This window comes from Centroberyx gerrardi, chromosome 3 (assembly GCF_048128805.1).
Source record: "Centroberyx gerrardi isolate f3 chromosome 3, fCenGer3.hap1.cur.20231027, whole genome shotgun sequence".
NCBI lineage: Eukaryota > Metazoa > Chordata > Actinopteri > Beryciformes > Berycidae > Centroberyx > Centroberyx gerrardi.
Window position 1 is genome coordinate 13148521 of NC_135999.1, and position 19195 is coordinate 13167715.

At 40.3% G+C, this 19195-nt stretch overlaps 2 protein-coding genes across 3 annotated transcripts in view; one reads left to right on the forward strand and one right to left on the reverse strand.

Moving 5' to 3' along the window:
- Positions 1-371: 371 nt before the first annotated feature.
- ppm1kb (protein phosphatase, Mg2+/Mn2+ dependent 1Kb) lies at positions 372-10266 on the reverse strand. The gene is made up of 7 exons (XM_071912283.2): positions 10136-10266; positions 8369-8897; positions 8105-8205; positions 6156-6321; positions 4828-4972; positions 3475-3609; positions 372-2833 (listed from the first exon to the last, which is right to left on the reverse strand). Exons 2-7 carry the CDS (start codon positions 8836-8838, stop codon positions 2702-2704), a joined length of 1149 nt encoding a protein of 382 aa, XP_071768384.1. The 5' UTR covers positions 8839-8897; positions 10136-10266; the 3' UTR covers positions 372-2701.
- A 2061-nt stretch (positions 10267-12327) lies between these two features.
- herc3 (HECT and RLD domain containing E3 ubiquitin protein ligase 3) overlaps positions 12328-19195 on the forward strand; it is a 29850-nt gene continuing 22982 nt past the window's right edge. Inside the window, exons 1-5 of one of the 2 annotated variants that reach the window (XM_071911974.2) lie at positions 12328-12393; positions 13616-13968; positions 16445-16604; positions 17762-17838; positions 18094-18315. In XM_071911974.2, coding sequence (XP_071768075.1) covers positions 13746-13968; positions 16445-16604; positions 17762-17838; positions 18094-18315 — 682 coding nt within the window. In that variant the 5' untranslated portion in view covers positions 12328-12393; positions 13616-13745. Of the gene's footprint in view, positions 12394-13615; positions 13969-16444; positions 16605-17761; positions 17839-18093; positions 18316-19195 lie in introns of those variants that run through there. The other variant, XM_071911983.2, reaches the window with a different exon arrangement.

Sequence of the window (19195 nt, forward strand, 5' to 3'; positions counted from 1 at the left end):
CATTGTACTATCTATGATTAATTCAACCCTAACATCCACATCATGCCAGCCAGCTAAATAGGTAGTAATTTTGCACTGGACAGAGCTATTGACTTGCCATTAGACCGATTGATCAATTGTTTGGTCAATATAGTTGACTTTTTAAGTGTTGTCATCAGTGAATAAATTCCTGGTTTGAAAAATTGACAGGAGTTTAAGATTTCCTTGATTTTCTCAGGGAATGCACAGGGGGCAAACCAAACTGTCCAACCAGGGAACATTTTGAAGCAACCTAACCATTACTATGCCAAGTGCTTTACCAGGGTTACTACACCAAAACATTTCACACATTCTCGTACATATCAGCACACACACTTTAACAAATACAACAGTCTTTTTGATACATGTTTTTTTAATTGGAGAACTGTATGTTACATGACTCACAAATAAAGAGTGTCACAAGCCATTGCAGTACTAAGAGTCTGGCTGAAACAGTCACATTTAGGTCCTAGGAATAGGTCCGTAGCTACAGATGAAGTCGGTTGCAGTGCAGCTGCACAATATACAATAAAAAAAACTGAACATATTATACTAACTTTAACAGATGAGAAGGTTTGTGAGGAGCATGTGTAGAATGTAAAGACAAAACCCTTATTATGGATCAAGGTTTCATTCTACATGTGAATGAGGAAAAAAACAGTATTTACATAGCATTTATAAATGGTGTTTGAGGGAAACTGATGGTTACACATCTGCAAGAGTCTCTCACATATACAACAGGTATAGTTCACACTTTAACAGCACTGACAAATATGAAGTGTTGCATTTCTTCAGCTTCAACAAGCACTAAACAAAAGATCATACCAACAGTGAACAGAAACTACTGTGCAGTCGATTTGACTGTTGAAGCCTTCCGTACATTATAAATGCGCCCCAACTTTAGATCAACCAAGACAGGAATAGCTTCATTGCGTCCATTTCCCGCAGGACTTGATTGTATTTTGTAGTCATGGAGGGCATTTAAGCAAACATTCACGTGTCAAATATGGCTCTTAGCTGAGCAATTCTTTTCTTTAGTGTTGCATTAAATGTGCTTTCCTCTTTGAGTGAAATACAAGTGATGGAAAGAGGGAAATGTTGATTGTTTCTGACTCTGAATTACATGCACCATGAAGTTACGTGTTTGATTCTCACAGGAGGTTAGCTTTACAAAACACGAGTACAGTGTACAGATTTGGTAAGTATTCTGATATGTGAGATATACTTAAGCCATTGTAATTCAGTAAATGTAACACAGAGAACTGTCAGTTTTCCTGATATTATTAAATGTACATAAATATAATTATTTACAAAACAGATAAAGGACATTTCTGTACCCAAAGCACTTTTTAGTACACTAGCAAAACCTGTGTTAAATCAGCACAGATATAAACCCTGCTGCAAGTCTGAACAATGTTCTAATTTTATATTGCAAGGAACAATGTGATTAACTGTGTCTATAAATGTCAGATTGATCAACTGGAATGCCATGTTGAAACAGCATTAGCTAGCTCCATTCACACAACCCACTACTTCACCAGATCACAGACATCAGGTTTCTGTACATTTCTCCCCAACCTTCAAGCTTGTGCAATTGGGTATCAATGCAATCAGTGGTGCTTTCGTACAATTTATCAATACAAAAGGCCAAGAACAGTAGAACCTTGTTTAAGTGAACCACTTAGTAATGGAGATCAATCAGTAGAATGAGACATTTGGAACAATAAAAACTATTGAAAGTCCACAATCCAGGCCCACAACATTTTTAAAAGCTTAAACATGCATCTATTGTTAATTTTCTATACAGATTGATGGTGTAGCTTAAATGATTTGATCCACAGGAAAAAAAAAGGAAACTCCAGCAATACCATACAATCACTTATAAGAATATATTTTCTCATAGACACTTCTCTTGTTCACTATGTTTGTATTCCGGTTGTTTCGTTTGAAGTCCTGACTGACAAGGTTCTTATATGTAAAACAAAGTGGATTTATCAGTGTATTAGAGCCAGATAAGTGCAACAATTTTGTATTTCCCTATTAGAGGGGGTGCAAATAAATACCAATGAAATGACAAATCTGTGCATTTCAATGAGCTATATTTCCACACTCTCCCCTATGTATGTAGTCCTAGCCTTAACACTGAGAAATGCTCCAAACTAAAAGTCTGCAGACTTAAAAACAATTGGTAAAAACCAGATGCACTATGTTGTGGCGAAAATGCACCTTGACATGAGTTCAAATTACCTTGAAAATAAAAAAGTGCAATTTGGGGGAAGTATAAACACATTCTTGATGACATACAAGTCACAAACAGCTAATGTAGAGCAGGCTACTATTTGTTCAGTTACAGCTTGCATGTCATCATGAATACCTGTCTGCCATTCAGAAATGTCTACGTTATAAAGCACCTATGAGGTCATTGGCTTCCTAGTAAAATAAAACCTTATATGAAAAGGACGTGTTTAATTTAGTGCACATAATGAATCCACTGCCTCTCATTTCACCGAGGCTAATAAATACCATGCTACTTTAAATAACATGTTGTATCCCTAAGGCATTATTTGTCACCTGGTCAAACTGCACTCTTCATAATGTATCCAGATGGGCACCATTGTTCAAAGACTGTATTGCACATTAATTAGGTCCACAGACCGCACCTTTCCATCTCACACTCTGTCGACTACGCCCAGCGGCCACTGGACACAAAATTTCGGCTGAAGGAGAAGGTAGTGTCCGAACTCTTCTGCTTTCCCCAAGCACCAAAGGGCACCACAATAATTGTGCTGTTGTCTTCGGAGCCGTACTGGAGAGCCTGAGAGAGAAGAGAAACGTAACGTATAGTAGCGTCTGAAGAGCAGTAATCTGGGACAACCTTTGATAGGATTGTATTGATGTCAATTCCGATTATTTTAGAGACGGCACGTGTTTCATCAGTGGTGTGTGCAACTTGCAATTAAAACGTAAGTATAAAACAATGATGAATGTAGTTTTGATTAATTTTGTGATTAAATGTGTATTCATTCAGAATTCTGAGGAGTTTGACAAATATTCCAGCAATCATTTAAAGCTGTCATAGTGCTACTTTGACAGCTGCTTGTGAACGGACAACTTGCAATGGTGGTTTATTTTTTAGCCATTAAAAAACACAACAACAAAAACATTGAGAAAAATGAAATACAGCTGCCGTTTCATTGGTAAGAAAAGGGCAACTAAGCCAAAATCTGTTTTCAAATTTAATGTCCTGCGAGACTGCATTGTGAACAAATGGTCACACTTTAGAACCTTGTTGTGATAATGTCAAAACTGCAGGTCATCATCTTTTTGCACCTGGCCCATTTCCAATCTGCTGTTACCAATTGCATATGCAGCTTGGCTTTAAAGAAGTCAAATAAGTGCTAAAAAATAAAGAGAGAAACCTCTGATGCCCTGTAAAGCCTGATAGAAGCCCCCTACCTGGTCAGATATCCTCTGGGCGGCCTCTTTGGGGTCATGGCACTGGTTGATGACATCACAGATCTCCTGGCTGTTCATGATGAAGTTAATGCCATCTGTGGTCAGCGCCAGGAACGCGTCGTGCACATGGTGCAACTGAGGAGAGGGCAAGGAATATTTAGCATAATTTCCAATATTTTGAAATACATCGTCATGCATTTATTGTTATGCCTAATCAATTCATCTGATTGATGTGAAAATTAATTTTTTACTCCAAATGGCACTGAAGCATTACTCATTTTAAAGGGGAATTATGAGAGACTAGTGCAGTGCCCGTTCGCCCCGCTGCTGCACAGAGCGCTGTTCGCTTGTTTATTCAAAGTTTATTAATATTGAACGTGTCGCGTGTCCAAATTGCACCAAATCTGACACTGCACGTCCTTGGGTCCCCAGCAATACACCCGCCAAGTGTGAAGTAGATCGGAAGAACGGTTCTCAAGATATGCGAAGGACACACATACAGAGATTCCTTGCTTTATAGAACTAGTGCAGTGCCCGTTCAAAACGTGCCTGTCCGGAACGGGCCGATTAAGGATTGCTGCTTGCAGCTTTCTCGAGAACCGCGCGTGCCCGTACCGCTTGAGCCCCGCTGCTGCACAGAGCGCTGTCCGCTTGTTTATTCAAAGTTTAGTAATATTGAACGTGTCGCGTCACGTGTCCCCAGCAATACACCCGCCAAGTGTGAAGTAGATCGGACGAACGGTTCTCGAGATAAGCGACCGACACACACACTCACTCACTCACTCACTCACAGACAGAGATTCCTCGCTTTATAGTTAGATGATTACATTAGATGAAACTTTGTTGATTCTCATAGGGAAAGTGGGTCGTTGCAACAGCAGAGAACAGGTTATCGAAAAAGGAATAAGACAAAAAGACAGTACTGAAGATAATAAACTACCAAACATATTGAAAAAAATACAGCAAATGAATAAATAATGTGCAAGTATGCATTGCAAGCTATTCACATTATTCACATTACGAGTCCAAAAATATGTCCTGGCTCATAGATACAAAGACGAAGGCGGGGACGTTTGTTAAACACCTTTGTTGTTATGAGTCTGTGTTGTCATTATGCTACTGATCAATATAGCACTGTCTCTAAAATCAGCAAAATGCCTAGGCTCACATGTCCCTACGATACACTTCTAGTTTAGGAGCTTAATTTGTCACGGCACCATCTCTTCAATGCTATAAGCTGGCACAAAGTAATAAAGTGTTATAATTCCTGCTAAGCTGACCCTAAAACACCCAGAGGACAAGATTTAAAATATTTTTCCAGAGTTGTGACAGGATCTGGTTTCAGACACCTACCGATGTCCTCTTGGTCTCGGGCTCGGCGATTACTCCCATGTTCTTGAGGTCAAAGTCTCCGATGCTGCGTGTCATGGCCAACCTGCCGTTGACGTGCGGCTGCCCCAGGCTATTCCAGGTCACAAAACCTCCACTCTTCTTTATCCTTGTGGAGAGTGCATAGGAGAGAGGGAGGTACACAAGAAATTACTTCAGCAGGGAGAAACGGCGTAATGTTTCTAATGATAGTGAGAGAAATTATGACCTATATCTTATCGCAAGCTATATGCAATATGATACTCAAATCATAAAATGGAGTATTGGAAGTATTAGATCCTGAACTATATATAATTCAACTTTTAAATGTGTTTTGAAGCTGTATATGATTTGTTTTTTTATACTGTTTGCAAACTATGGGGCACCGCCTGTTACCTTCTGAATTTCGTGCAAAAAAAACACCTTGTTTGATACAAAAACAGAAGGGAAGGAGTGCTGCTTAGGGTCCTTAGTGTAGAATGGACAGGTGCTCTTTAGATGTAGGGAATAGCTGAGTCAGAATAAGACAATGCATGGGAAGTCTTTGTAAATATACTATAAGATCCAGTCAGAAACAATAATTCCCAGCAAAAAAGTTGTTCAGGGCACTCTGTCTCATTGCAAAAATTTAAATGCCTTTATTAATGTGTTGCAGCCTGGTCTGGCCTTCATCAGGGAACAAAGCACCACACAGGACAATGGCATACACAGTATATGGGAGGCACTATTGGGTGGAGTCAGATCACATGATCACTGGGTGATAAAAATACAACACCTAAGAACCTGCCGCCAGATGGAACCATACTAGATAAAGGTCAGGAAACCTAGACTCAAACAATCAATCAGCAGTTGTACACCTATCAAGTATCATATTTATATATAGAAATACAGGGACTGGTAAGACAGGTGCACTTTTACATAAAATATTGCCTAGTGCAGCTTTAAGTAGAGGTTTTTATCTTTTCACCCATTTGCTTCATTTGGAAAAAACTCCCTCACTAGCAAAATTGTTATGTTACATGTTTCTCGATGTTACTCAGATCTGTATGTACATTCAAAATGGTTTTTCATTCAGACTTCCTCAGAGACCATGTCCCTTTAATACATGTTTATGGATTTTAGAGTATAGGATGTACTCAGAAAAGCGTGGTGGCAGCTCTAACTGGAAACTACAAACTTTGAATTTTCTACATTTGTTTCCAGGCTTTTCATGTCCGCATAAACCCTGGTCTGTTTAATGTCTCTACCCCTTTATGATTTTCTTCCCTTTGTCATAATTTAAACACTTAACACTAATGCCAACGTGCGTGTACCTCTCTTTCTCGTCCTTCCTCTCAGGAGTGTGGTCAACAGTGAGTTTAAGGGCCTTGCCCTTGCGGCCCAGCATGGCGCGGCTGTCGCCCACACTGGCCACCACCAGCTCAATGCCGTCCCTCAGCAGTGCCACTGTGGCCGTGGATCCTGCATTCATCCCAGGTGCTACAGAGACATTTAAGAGAACATGAGACATGGCATGTGCCACAAAAGGAGCACACAGAAAGTCACAGATCACATTGGTCACACCAACACATGGGTTTCTCTCACTCTCTGTCTCACATACACACATTCAAACATATGCATAAACATATGGGTGGGAAGTCATACATAGGGAACTTAGCTAGAGGGTACATAATAAACAATAGAGGAGACAGTCACACATGCAGGTCGAACTGTTTCAGCACAGAGTTGAGGTCCAGAGCAAATTTTAAGCAGCGTGCAGTCTTAGACTGGTCCCAATTATTATGAATGTTAATTACTGACAATAGCACATATCAGTGTCCAGTGTTGGGCTTGTTACTCAAAAAGTAACGCAGTAATCATTTCAAAAGCAATACTGCTTTACCTATTACTCCCTGAGAACAGTAATTTGTAAACATTTTTATTATATTACTTTTCCTTTACACCTCCAAAATTGGCGATTGCATGCTCTTATCTGGTGTGAAGTATTTGGATGATTTGGCTTCAATCTGATATTTAGAGGAACTGATAAGAAAACTAAATACTTACTTTTTGATTGGTAGCTAAATATTATTGCAGACATTGAAATGGTCATTTGTACAGTACTTGTTACCGCAGGGGAAAAGTAACATGTTGTAACCTTGAACTCAGTAACGCGTTACCACCCAACACTACCAGTGTCTGGCAAAGGATATTTCAGCAGCTGAAATATAACTTTACTACACATATCTACACTGAACTTGATCCTTAAAAGTTCACAAATTGGTTAAAACAGTATTACACATCCAGAAAGTGGATGTATTTGCTGACATTTGTGAGCTTGCATTGTGCTTTTCCCTCTCCAAAGAGATAAATAAGAGCTCTTTCTGGAGAATTTAAGGAACTTGTTTCCTTTTTTTTTCATATTAAACATAATGCATCTCATTGACTGGATCTGTCACTGATATAACACACATCTTATACATTTCAAAGTGAAGCACTGTCTCACAAGAAGCTTAGCATACACTTGGTGAGAGAGAAAAAGAAAAGTTAGAGAGAGAGGAGTGAGAGAAAGATAGGGAACCTTCCAGTAGTCCAGGATATAGGACCCGCTGGACTCTCCTTCAATATCTAGCCCCTCGCCTTCCACAATGGTGCCAAGGGCCTCCAGCTCTTAGCTGGGTCAGCAGCTGCCGTAGATAACATGCACACACACACACAGGCATATTGGGACATTTCACAGAGCGTGGCCGATGTATGACCACATAATGGTATACTAGCTAGGTATACAAGGTATACTAGCTTCTAGATCAACAGATACCTTAATCAGACAAGATGTCTGCTGAGAACTAAATTGAATAATGTCTATATGATGAGGGCAAACCTTATAGACCTCACAACTGGGAGAATGTTTAATTTGTTTGAGGGATGCTCAGCTCATGCCTAACCTCCATTTCAATGCCAGTGTTAAATACCATACTACCGTATGTATGTGTACAGTATGAGAGAATGTTAATGTTTAGCTACATTCTGGAAGCAATAAAGCACTATTGTCTGCTCTATTTCTGGTTAGTTTATTGATCATCAATAATTAAGCAACTCTAATAGCACTCTAACCAAAGTTTTAGGGCGACATATCTGTTAGGACAACCAAGGCTTCAAACGCCAAGTAGGATAAGTAGGTTACGTTTTGGAGAAAAAACAAACAAAAAAACAAAACAAAAAACAGTGTCATTAAATGTATATGTACAGTATATTTACCTACATGTGACATGAAAGAACCTACCATTTGGAGAGAAGTGTAAGTGCCTTGCAAGAGCTTTGTCTACTTCGAGGAAGGCTTTTGTTAAAACTAATTCCAGATTGTCCTCCTCTGCCAAAAGGTTCCTGAAATAACAACCAAAGAAAGAACACACTGATCAGAATATCAATTACAAAGGTATGACCTTCATTTGTTATCATCCACCATTTTTCATGGCAGCAACAAATGGTATTAAGCCAGTTGCACTACAGTAGTAGTTATCCTGTAGATTCCTTTCATTTCCCTTACTTGATGTATTTCTCCATGTATTTGTCACAAAAGTCAGCTGCTTCTGGCCCGCCGTGACCATCAAACACGGCAAAGTAGAGGATGTTGTCCATCATCTGGGAGACCTGGAAGCGGTCCTCGTTCTCCCTACGCTGACCAATGAGCGAAGCACAGCCCACCTTGGACAGACTGACCTTGGGAATGGGCTTGCCATAACGGATGCTGGGTGGCAACAGGATGGGCTCATCAATACGGTTGTCCCAGATGCCAAATGAATCCCAGGTGGTGGGATGGCCACTGCTATCTGGGTCAAACCGCGTGTTGCTGGGTCGTAGTCCTGAAGGGCAGTGAAGCTGCCTCCGGAAGATAGTGAATTGGAGGTGGCTGTCCTGTTGGAGTGGGAGTGGTACCAAGGCCATCTGTAAAAGCCCAATGCGACCCATGTGAGGCCCACTGCACCTTGCCAGGCGCACGAGACAGGCTGCTGACATCACCCTGACAGCAGAGCACTGGACAGGATGCAGAGGGAGACTGACCTGCTGTCCAAACGCTAAAGAAAAGTAGGTCAGTTAGACTGGCAGCAGGATTTTAATAAACATAACAAAAATTCTTTCTTCATGGGCCACATAACCAGAATGGCTGAAATGGTGTAACTGTTGTCACTAATCCAGTGTTTGCTTGGTTAAAGGTCTCTTCAAGTCAGCAATCATTAAGCAAATGTGTTAGTTTCCTGTTATCTCAAAGCCTGCAGAAATAGGTTGGGATGATGCAAACACTCACAGCCACATTTAATTAACTTGATTCAGCATTCAAGTATCCAAGTTAAGAGAGGACCTGAGGGGCCAATAAGTTCACTTGGCTAATGTTTAGACTTGTTTGAAGAATCCAGTTTAACCCCAAGTGACCTCTGTTTTAAACAGAAAGCTGACTGCATTCCTTTCTTTTTTCGTCATTGTTTATTATTTGTTTAAACCACATCGATGGTGAGGACGGATAATATAATGACTAACGACACAAAAGGAAATGCATGTTAGACGTTTGTAGCTCAAAGACGTGATTTAGGTCGTCTGGGGCAACGGGAATGCACTTGGGGGAATGACAAATTTGAAATGAATTTAAAAAAGACTATCACAGCAAAACACTTACGCGCAAACAAGGTGTACCAAATATGAGATGCAGGAATGTCATTCTTTACTATAACGTTAATACTTTTACTTTCATCGTTTTATCTTGATTAAGTAGTGTACATCTAACCAAACTCACAATTGTAAAAACATCAACACAAAATAGCCAGCTAGTGTTAACTACATTATTCGCACCCACGATATGAACCTTCTAGGTTTGTGTGTCCAGCAGGATTGCAGCTAAATTACGTTTATAATGTAAATTAACTCTAGCTGCAAATCTCAAATACAAGTAAACCACCTAACATTATACGCATGATGCAACTTTGACAGCCATAGCAGTCTGTGCTAGCTAACAGTAACAGTTATGCTAACAACCTAGTTGCATCATAGAACTGTCCCATTTGGCTTCAATACACAAAGGATGTACCCGTGTTTCATTTACAATATTTCCATTGCTCTAAACAACATATAATGCAATTATGAATGAAAACAACAATCAAGCCGTTGTGCCAAGTTTCGTCAGTGTTAACGTAGCTACACTGCAACGTTAGCCATCGTTAGCCGACTTGCTATGTATTTAGCATTAGCAGTGCGCAGTTTGTGTACCATTACCGAGACCATTTCCCTGTGTTTTCCGTGTTGTATTCATTAAAAATCTTACCTTGAACGTTTTAGATCACTATTAATATACGTTAATCCTTTAATAGCGATATGAAGCGTTACAACTGAATGAAAACAACCGCTCTTGTTGAAGTGTTGAATCTCCAATGTTATCAAACAAAACCTGTGATGTTGACCGCGCGAATCAGAATGGCAGTATCATCTACGCCTCCTTGACGCCCAGACTACAGCGCAGATGATTGGTCAAAGAACAGCTTAATGACAGCAGTATACACCAATCATTGATAGGCAGTAAAAGACTCTGGAGCCAATCAGACAAGCATGAGCAAAGTATTTTAATGCATTTATGTGAATCTCCTAAAGGTTTGATTAAGAAACACATAAAATATAAAAAATATATATTTTCTTAACTAAATGCATTATAAGAGCATGAGCAATAGTAATGCAAGTTAATGCTTCCAACTATGGCTAGGTAAATTTTGCATACTATTATAGCCTGAGCCATAACCTGAATCACCAGGGTTGGCACAGGAAAGTTGCCCAGTCACTTGGTTTGTTGGTTTCTGTCTGGCTCCCATATAGTTTACAGTTGTAATGCCAGGCTTGCAGGAAAGGCTATCCAGCATATTGTGAAAGAGTTTTTAATCTTTGGAGGACACTGTTGCTTTGTGTTGGACTGATAAAACAAGACATGTACTGACTTTGGTTTAGTAAAACCAAAAGGTTTAGGAAAAAACATTACAGAAACAGACGATATTTAACGCCCATGATAAACCTCAGATTATGCACCTGTCCAACTGTAATAAACTGGTTGCGTTTACTAGAAATAATGAAAAGGTATCTATTGTTAGGATGTAAGAGGACCAAGAGGGGAAAGTAATGGCTGTTAAACCAAGTAGGTAGGTATATGAATATTAGCTTCATCAAGTCTTATAAAATGTTTGTGATGTTTTGCAGAGAGCTCCCAGGCTGTGAGCTATAGAGATACCAATCTTGGGTTACTGTCAAAGGATGACAGTGTTTACTGTCAACTTCAGATTAACTTCAATGTGCCAAGGTAAAGCCTGCTAAGAACACTGTCATAACGAACAGGTTTAGGCCAATTCAACATCCTTTTTGCACATTCTCTTGGAGATCCCTGGACAATTTACAAAACAGGCAAGTATCTAATTCAGGTTGCCTGTGGAGACCAACATTTCATTACTTTAACACAAGGTAATTAATCCTCAGACCACAAGGGCTTTACTATTTTACACTTAAGATATTTTCATTAGCCTGCCAAGAAATATTAAAATTATATTTATGTAATCACCCTCCCCCCACTGGATATTCCCTCTCTACTCACACTATGCACTAAAAAACACCTCTATCTCTCCCCTTAGCTCTTATCTATTTCTTTTCCTAGCAGTTTGCTCTTACATGATTATTCAGGTATAATATATGGAAACCAAGGCCCTGACCTTTGCACTCCTCATTATTGGTTGTTTGTAAATTTGTTGATCTAACAACATAGTATGGTCCATACTCAAAATGTAGGGTGCACTTTCCTTTTTATTCTTTAATTATTCAGGGGAAAGCAGAATAATTCTTTCTCTGCAGATTAAAGAATGTAACAAAGGAGCATGCAGGTCATGCACCCTACTTTTTGAGTGCGAACCATACTATGTTGTTAGATCACCACATTTACAAGTGAGGAGTGCAAAGGACAGGGGCGGGCCTTGGTTTCCATAAATTATACCTAAATGGTCATGTAAACATGATCCTTGCATTTCCTAGGAAAAGAAATAGAATAAGAGCTAGTCTAATGCAGTCCAAAAGCAGCCAGGCCATAGTCTATGTGGGCCTGCTCTATGTATATGACAATGTTGTCATTTCCCTCTTGTGTTAACATTCAAGGTTCATCCTTGAATACTATTTGCTAATATAACATTGTTCTTATTTCAATAAAAATACATTTTTAAACAGTAAAGCCTGGGCTATTTACCACTTTAATATTAAAAAAAATATGATTTTACCTCATGGATGCGGCATTGTACTTACAATACTTACAATAATTATTCGGGAGGTTCTTATTAGCTCCTCCTCCACCTCATTCAGAGGGGAAAGAATAACAAATAAAAACGCTGTGTACCGGTATGTATAAAACCTCCTTGATGTATACATGTATGTATTATTTTGACAGCAAAGTCACATGTTCAGTGACGAAGGCAGCTGAATCACTTCCTTGTTATTGCTCTGTTAACGTTATATGCGCTTCATCGAAACGCCCCACTTGAATCTCGGAATGCATTTTCCCAGGTAAACGCCGCTTTTATTTTTGGATAAACCAGCTATATTACATTTCCGTTTTTCTTACCGTTTAGACAAATGTTAAATAGAGGATTTAATTTCCAGCAAACAGACTGAACGTCTACTGTAGCTTTGCTAAGGTTAGCTAACTACTAAGTGATTGCTTGTGTGGGACGTCGAGCAAAGTCTGTTGGTTCCCTGCCTAAACTGCCTAAATTTAGCCAGCTAACGTTTGTGGAGATAGTTAACACTTGGTAACTGCCTCCATTTTATTGATCTAATGTCTGGCTACAGAATGCAGAACAGCTATTTCTTTGTACTTCCTCTTCACCAGCAAGCTAAATGCATGACCTTACAGAAGATAACATGGTAGACGAGGCGCAGCCCACATCTAGCTTAGCTAGCTAATCAACCTGGCTTTCTGTTCAAGAGAGCTTGTAACGTTATAGTAAGTTATTGTCAACCATAGTACAGTTACTCATGGCTTATCCAGTGTTTCCGTAACTGGGGTCCGGGGACCCCCCAGGGATCCTTGAAGGGGTGGTCCTGTAAAATAGTTTTCTTCTGTTCACTATAAGTTAACACGATGAGAGAATACATACAAGAATGATTATTTTGTCCACACACTCCACTCCCTCCCCACCTATTGTGGAGACATAAACAAACGCAAACATTTAAAGATAGGGGTCACTGGGACAAAAACTTGAGGGGGTCTGTGGCAGAAATTGTAGTTGTCCTTGACATGAAGCAGTGTGGGAACTCCTCAATTTGTCACCCAGTGAGGCTGTTGGTTCGTGGGATGATCATACCCCATCTGTTTGGATAGAAGGCATCCCATACCCTTTCCACCTCTCCGTCTCTCTCTCTCTCTTTCTGTCTCCTGCTTTCTGTCACCTTTTGCTTTTTCCCCTCACTATTCTCCTTTTATTCTCTCTGCATATTACCCATGGCCAACTGTCAGTGGCACGCATGTTGAGAGTGGATTGGCGTTAAGGCAGGACCGTTTGGAGCTGCTTAAGCAGGGATTACAGTGACAGGGTTTATTTAGACACGCTGCCTGTTCCTTGTCGTCACAATGCTTACATCACTCTCACACACAACCACACCCACTTCTAAACCCATCCTTACTTCATTCTTATAACATTACCACGGTTCATAAATAGAGTGCAAGGCTAAGCATGTGTTCCTTCTCAAGAAACATGACATTTTATCTCTGTTTCCTTGCCTCCAGGTTTGGAATTCACACCAAGGGGAGAAAGCAGGGCTGCTGTCAAGCCTGAACATTTCTGTCTTCCTCCCTCCCTTCCTATCCATCTCTCTCTCTCTGTTCAAACTGGTGCTCATCCCTCTCCCTTGCCGCCATGCTGTGTTGGGGAAATGCAGTGGATGGACAGTTAGGCATCGGCGAGGAGAGGAACCCCGTGTTTGAGCCAAGGAACTGTCAGGTGTTCAATGGTAGGGGACTGAAAGAAGTAGCCTGTGGAGGGCAACACTCTCTGTTCCTGCTGCATGATGGTAGTGTGTATACATGTGGCTCCAACAGCTGTGGACAGTTGGGCCACGACAAACCAGGGACATCACCAGGTAAGCTGTCAGTCTAAATGTCAGTTATATACATTACATTAGACATGTGCAGGTCTAGGCCAACATTCAAATCGAGAACTTGATTTAAGTTCACTTGATTCACTTACATCTGGGCAAATCTGCATAGTTCAGTATCACAAATAATCGGTTATTGCAACTCTTGCTTTTGTGTCATTGGAAACTTCCCAAAAAGAACCCTGCTGAATGTACAATGGTCAAACACAAACGTGAAGAGAATGACATGACATGTTTTTTTTTTTTTACAAAGGCTATCCATGGTGGTGGTGCTTAAATTGATGGCCTAATATCAGTGGAGAATTTAATCTCTTTAGCAGACAGTGGTTTTATGAATGATGGATTAGGTCTCCATGACTAAACTGAAGGACAATTCAGTAGAACCGTGTATATTCAAACTTCTGAATCGACAGGTAAACCAAAGGGACATATTGAGCAAAAAATGTGGTGATATTAATGTAAACTTTATTGCATCATTTTTGTATTTTATTGTATTATGCTATATGCAACTAAAAGCATTTTAACTGCAAATTTGACTATAAAGAGAGTGAGTGTGTGCAGACATTTCGTATTTTGAAACTTATTTGGTGACACTGCTAAATAGGAAGGAGAGACTTCATGCGCACTGCCTTGCAATACACTACACTTTTATTGTTGAGCTTTTGGCCTCCAGCCATCATCAGGTCATCACCATGGTTATCACCATTTTGCTCTGATGATGGAGCAAGGCCGAAAGCTCAACAATAAAAGTGCGGTGTATTGCAAGGCAGTGTGCATGGAGCCTCTCCTTCCTATTTAGTAGTCTTGCTCTTCTCCCTTTGCACCTGCTAAGAAGACTCTAAAGGTGTACAGATATCCTGACTACCAGAAACTAATTTGGTGGAAAATTTCTATACATTTTAATGTTGCAAACGTTACAATAACACATAACATAACATAACATAACATAACATAACAACATAACTGCCTCCATTTCCAAGTGGTTTTGATTAAAAAAGAGGTTCTACAGTACCTGGAAGGACGTATGAGAATCTGATATGCATATCTTACATTCAGCTGGATAGATTGTACACTAATTAATTGGGAATCAATAGATTGCTAGGACTAAGAGAGTGGGGACACTCTCATAGCTGCCAGTGAGATTCCAGACACTGGTGTGTCTATGTTGGTATCGTGTGGGTGGAGGTTTGTATTTGTGTGTTACTGTGTATAGGCATGTGGGAGAATCTGAAACAACAATGAATAAAAGCCAGTATCATTAGGCTCTAAGCAAATAAATAGCCTGAACCTAAAGCTTAAACCTTTCTAGATTTGTTCACACTCATGAAGTGTAGTGTAAACTTATTTTTCTAAATTATGCCAAAAAGTTTAAGTGATTTAACCTTCTGTATGAAACCTAATACTGCATAGCTGGAAACCACACAGGAAACTAGTACAGCAGCTAAACTGCACAGTGGTTGCACACTGGTTGGTTGTCTCTCCTCTTCAGAGGTGGTGCCTACTTTGCTTTACTTTGTTTCGTGCTTCATGTGGAAAACAACACCATCTGTGTCGCAGTGCCTCCATCCAGGATTGGCTTAACAAAGAGTAACCACTACTGTCCGATTCCGGTGGCGTTATTTTTTCTTGTTGGGGGATGTGGAGAGCTAAATTTTCCTACAGCACCAATAAAGTTTTCAAGTGTTCAGCTTGAGAAGCATGAACTCCACAGTACACGGACGGCACATCTGCGGCTCCCGTGCGGCTTGCTGCATTTGAAGCATGAACCAGCCCAAAGAGTTTTGCATGGAAGCGAGCCCACCTCTAAAGCACAGTTCAAAGCATAGATTTCTGATTGATTTTCATGTATATGTAGTATAAGACAGCATGACACAATGTCTTTTTGTAGACATAATTGCACTTTTCCAGCATCTGAATCTCAGGTTTTATTGTGTTGCCACAGTGCATGTTTTTTTTGTTTATGTTATTATGTAATTTTAAAGAAAAAGTATCTATCTTCTCAGGAAGTCATGGGACTTTCCAACATTTTTGACCAGATAGAATGCCAATGCTAAATTCCATTCATGTGTTCGGTCTATGAGGGCTTTCTTTATGAATGCCCTCTGTTTCAGCACATCCTGTAACTTAATCGGATACCTATCAGAGTTTACAGCTGGCTAACTTAAACACCACAGTGATCATTAACAAATTAGAGGTAGGCCTAGATGTGTTTGGACAGGCAAAACGTCTTTCTGTAAAGATAGTGTTAGACTTAGTATCTGGACCATGCTATTGCCTGCTAAAACAGAAGATAACCCTAAAATGGAATTAGCTAGTAAACTGGAAATATTGCACATTGTGAAAGTTTCATATAGCTGAAGCCTGAAGTCAAGACTGTAAATAACTCAAATTTTTAATTACATTGTCAGTGTTCATGGAGCTGCTTCTGCTCTCTCTGATGAGCCGTTCCTCCTCCCCACAGAGTTAGTAGGCGCTCTGGATACGCAGAAGATAGCGGTGGTGTCATGCGGCCGGGACCATTCCGTGGCGGTGAATGAGCAGGGCCAGGTGTTTGCCTGGGGAGCTGGTGAAGGGGGGCAGCTGGGCCTGGGGACTGCAGAGGAGGCCGTTCGAATCCCCAGGTGACCCTGTAGTGCACCGTAGAGGAACTGCAGCTTTTAGTCTGATAGGAGAGAAACTGGACTACAGAAAAATGACATTTAAGAGGTGCAGATAACGACAGAGGCATACAGGACCATACACAAGCAGCCAAAACAAAAAGAGGGCTACATTTGCAGGAGTCTCGAGCATCCAAAATAACAATGCTATGAATGCTGCCATTGTCTTCAAAAACAGCCATTGTAGCAACACAGAAAGAAGGCATTTTGACATCAGGGAATACCATTATGCACCACAAAGTACTAGTGTGAGTCATACGGCGTCATAGAATCATGACATCACAGAAACATCAGGGCACTAAAGACTGAAATTACAATTTAAAGAATAATCATAATGACCTTTCAAATGTAGTCATTTGCCCATAGGATAGTGATCTTGATTCTTGGTTATCGCTGACTTCTCCAAGGGGAGCTTCTGTCCTCACTTCTTTACTCCATTTGAGAATTGACAGTGTTAACTCAGGATGCTAAAATCTAATTGCTGGTGGAGAACTCCATATTCTGCTTATTATATACCTTTCAGTCGGATAAAGAAAGGTAGAAGAGACCAGGAAAGGGCATTGCTCCGGACAAAACAACAGAGTTGAGATAAAGGCCCTCCCTAAGCACATTAGCTTTTCTTAAAACGTATCTCACTTACACTAAAAGTTGACCAGACACGGTTTATCATCAGGGTATATTACAGACCTTTTCACAACTGGCAAAAAGAGTCAAAGAGTTTTATTCTTCTACTTAATACTACCTCAGAAAATACGAAGATAAGTGTGACTGCTAAGTACAGTATTTTTGTGGTTTACAGAAAACCATTGGTGATTCATGACAAAGCATCATTGTGTCATCACAAAACATTGTGAGCCTTAATTTAAGACACAAAGTACCATTGTGACATGACAGAAAATAATTATCACACCACAAACTACCATTGGGACTTTCAACATGATTAGTATGCTCCAGTATATACCACCACTTCTACACTACTATTACACTGATTAAAATCAACATCATGATTGTGACATATTTCCTGTTTCCAAGTTTTTGATGTCTTACTAAGTCCAATAAGAAACCTGTAGCCATAATGTGAGTTTGCCCTCATGAACAAATGTATTTCTTGTTTTGCCTAGGTTGATCAAAAAGCTGTGTGAGCACCGCATCTCTCAAGTAATGTGTGGCAACCAGCACTGCATCGCACTTTCTAGAGGTGTGAAAGGCACAAACTCACCATAACACACCGTCAGTTTAGCTACTGTATTGGACTAGACTGCTCCAGTGAGCTGAGTGTTGTAGGCCTACATTTCTACCACCTCAGGTTAAACCAGTAGTGTCACAGTAGCTTTTTGCAGACTCAGATAGTACCATACTACCACATCAAAGTTAGCTAAGCCTGTACTATTTAGCAGTTGAAGGGATAGATGTCATGGCTAACGCTGTTGCTCGTTCCTCCTTTCCCTCTCAGATGGCCAGCTGTTCACATGGGGCCAGAACTCCAGCGGTCAGCTGGGTCTGGGGAAGGGAGAGCCCAGCACGCTGTCCCCGCAGCCCCTCAAGTCTCTGTCAGGAATACCCTTGGCGCAGATCACTGCTGGGGGAGACCACAGCTTTGCGCTCTCCTTGTCCGGAGCTGTATTTGGTTGGGGCAAGAACAGTGCTGGGCAGCTGGGGCTCAATGATGAACAAGGTACAGTAGAATGATAACACAGAAGTGGTGGGTTGGGGTTGGTTTGGGTGGGACCAGCGCTCCTTGGGCAACAGGGTGGTGTAGTGAACAGGGAGACCTTCCTTTAATCAAAAGGCCTAGGTTCAAGCCCCCCGTGACAGCATGCACCTGCCTTGCCAAAATGTCCTGGAGCAGGAGAAGGGCACTCTTCTGTAGCTGACCCTGCACTCTGACCTCCCTGTGTAGAGGGGGAAAACGAAAAGGGAATTTCTCCTTCAATGATCAATATTTTGTAGTAGTATTAAACAAAAACATAATAACTCAGTTGTGGAAATGCCTTTCAGAAGTACTGTAAGTTGCTAAATCAGCAGTGTATGTGTGTGTGTATTTAGCATATCAGGTCCAGGATCTAGTAGTGTTCACAAATCATGTTGTGACTCAAGCCTGCAGCAAACCTTAAGAATTTTGAATGCTGACCTTTTAAGTTTTATGTGGGGAACAAGTCTAAGGATGTTAAAGAAGTGAATTCAAGTTTTTTTTTTAAATCTATCAAATACTAATAATATTAGACTCCCTCATATTGAACAAAATACACCCTTTTAAGTGAAATATAGACTTTGAATACTGCAGGTTGTTATTGCTCAAGACTAGTCCTTGCAGTCATGCAGCATGGGAATTATATTACCAATAAGCTGATCTTGCCTCTGCAGTTTATACTTGAAACTGGTTTTGGGCAATGGCATGACTGTAAACAAAAGAAATCCTCAGTAAATATAGGTGATTGTCATCTAGCTAGAAAGAAGCTGGACTGTGCCATCTGAAAGTAAATCATGTATCTAAACAATGTAATCCATTATTATTTAATACAATGGTTGTTACAAATTATAGCCAATATCCCTGC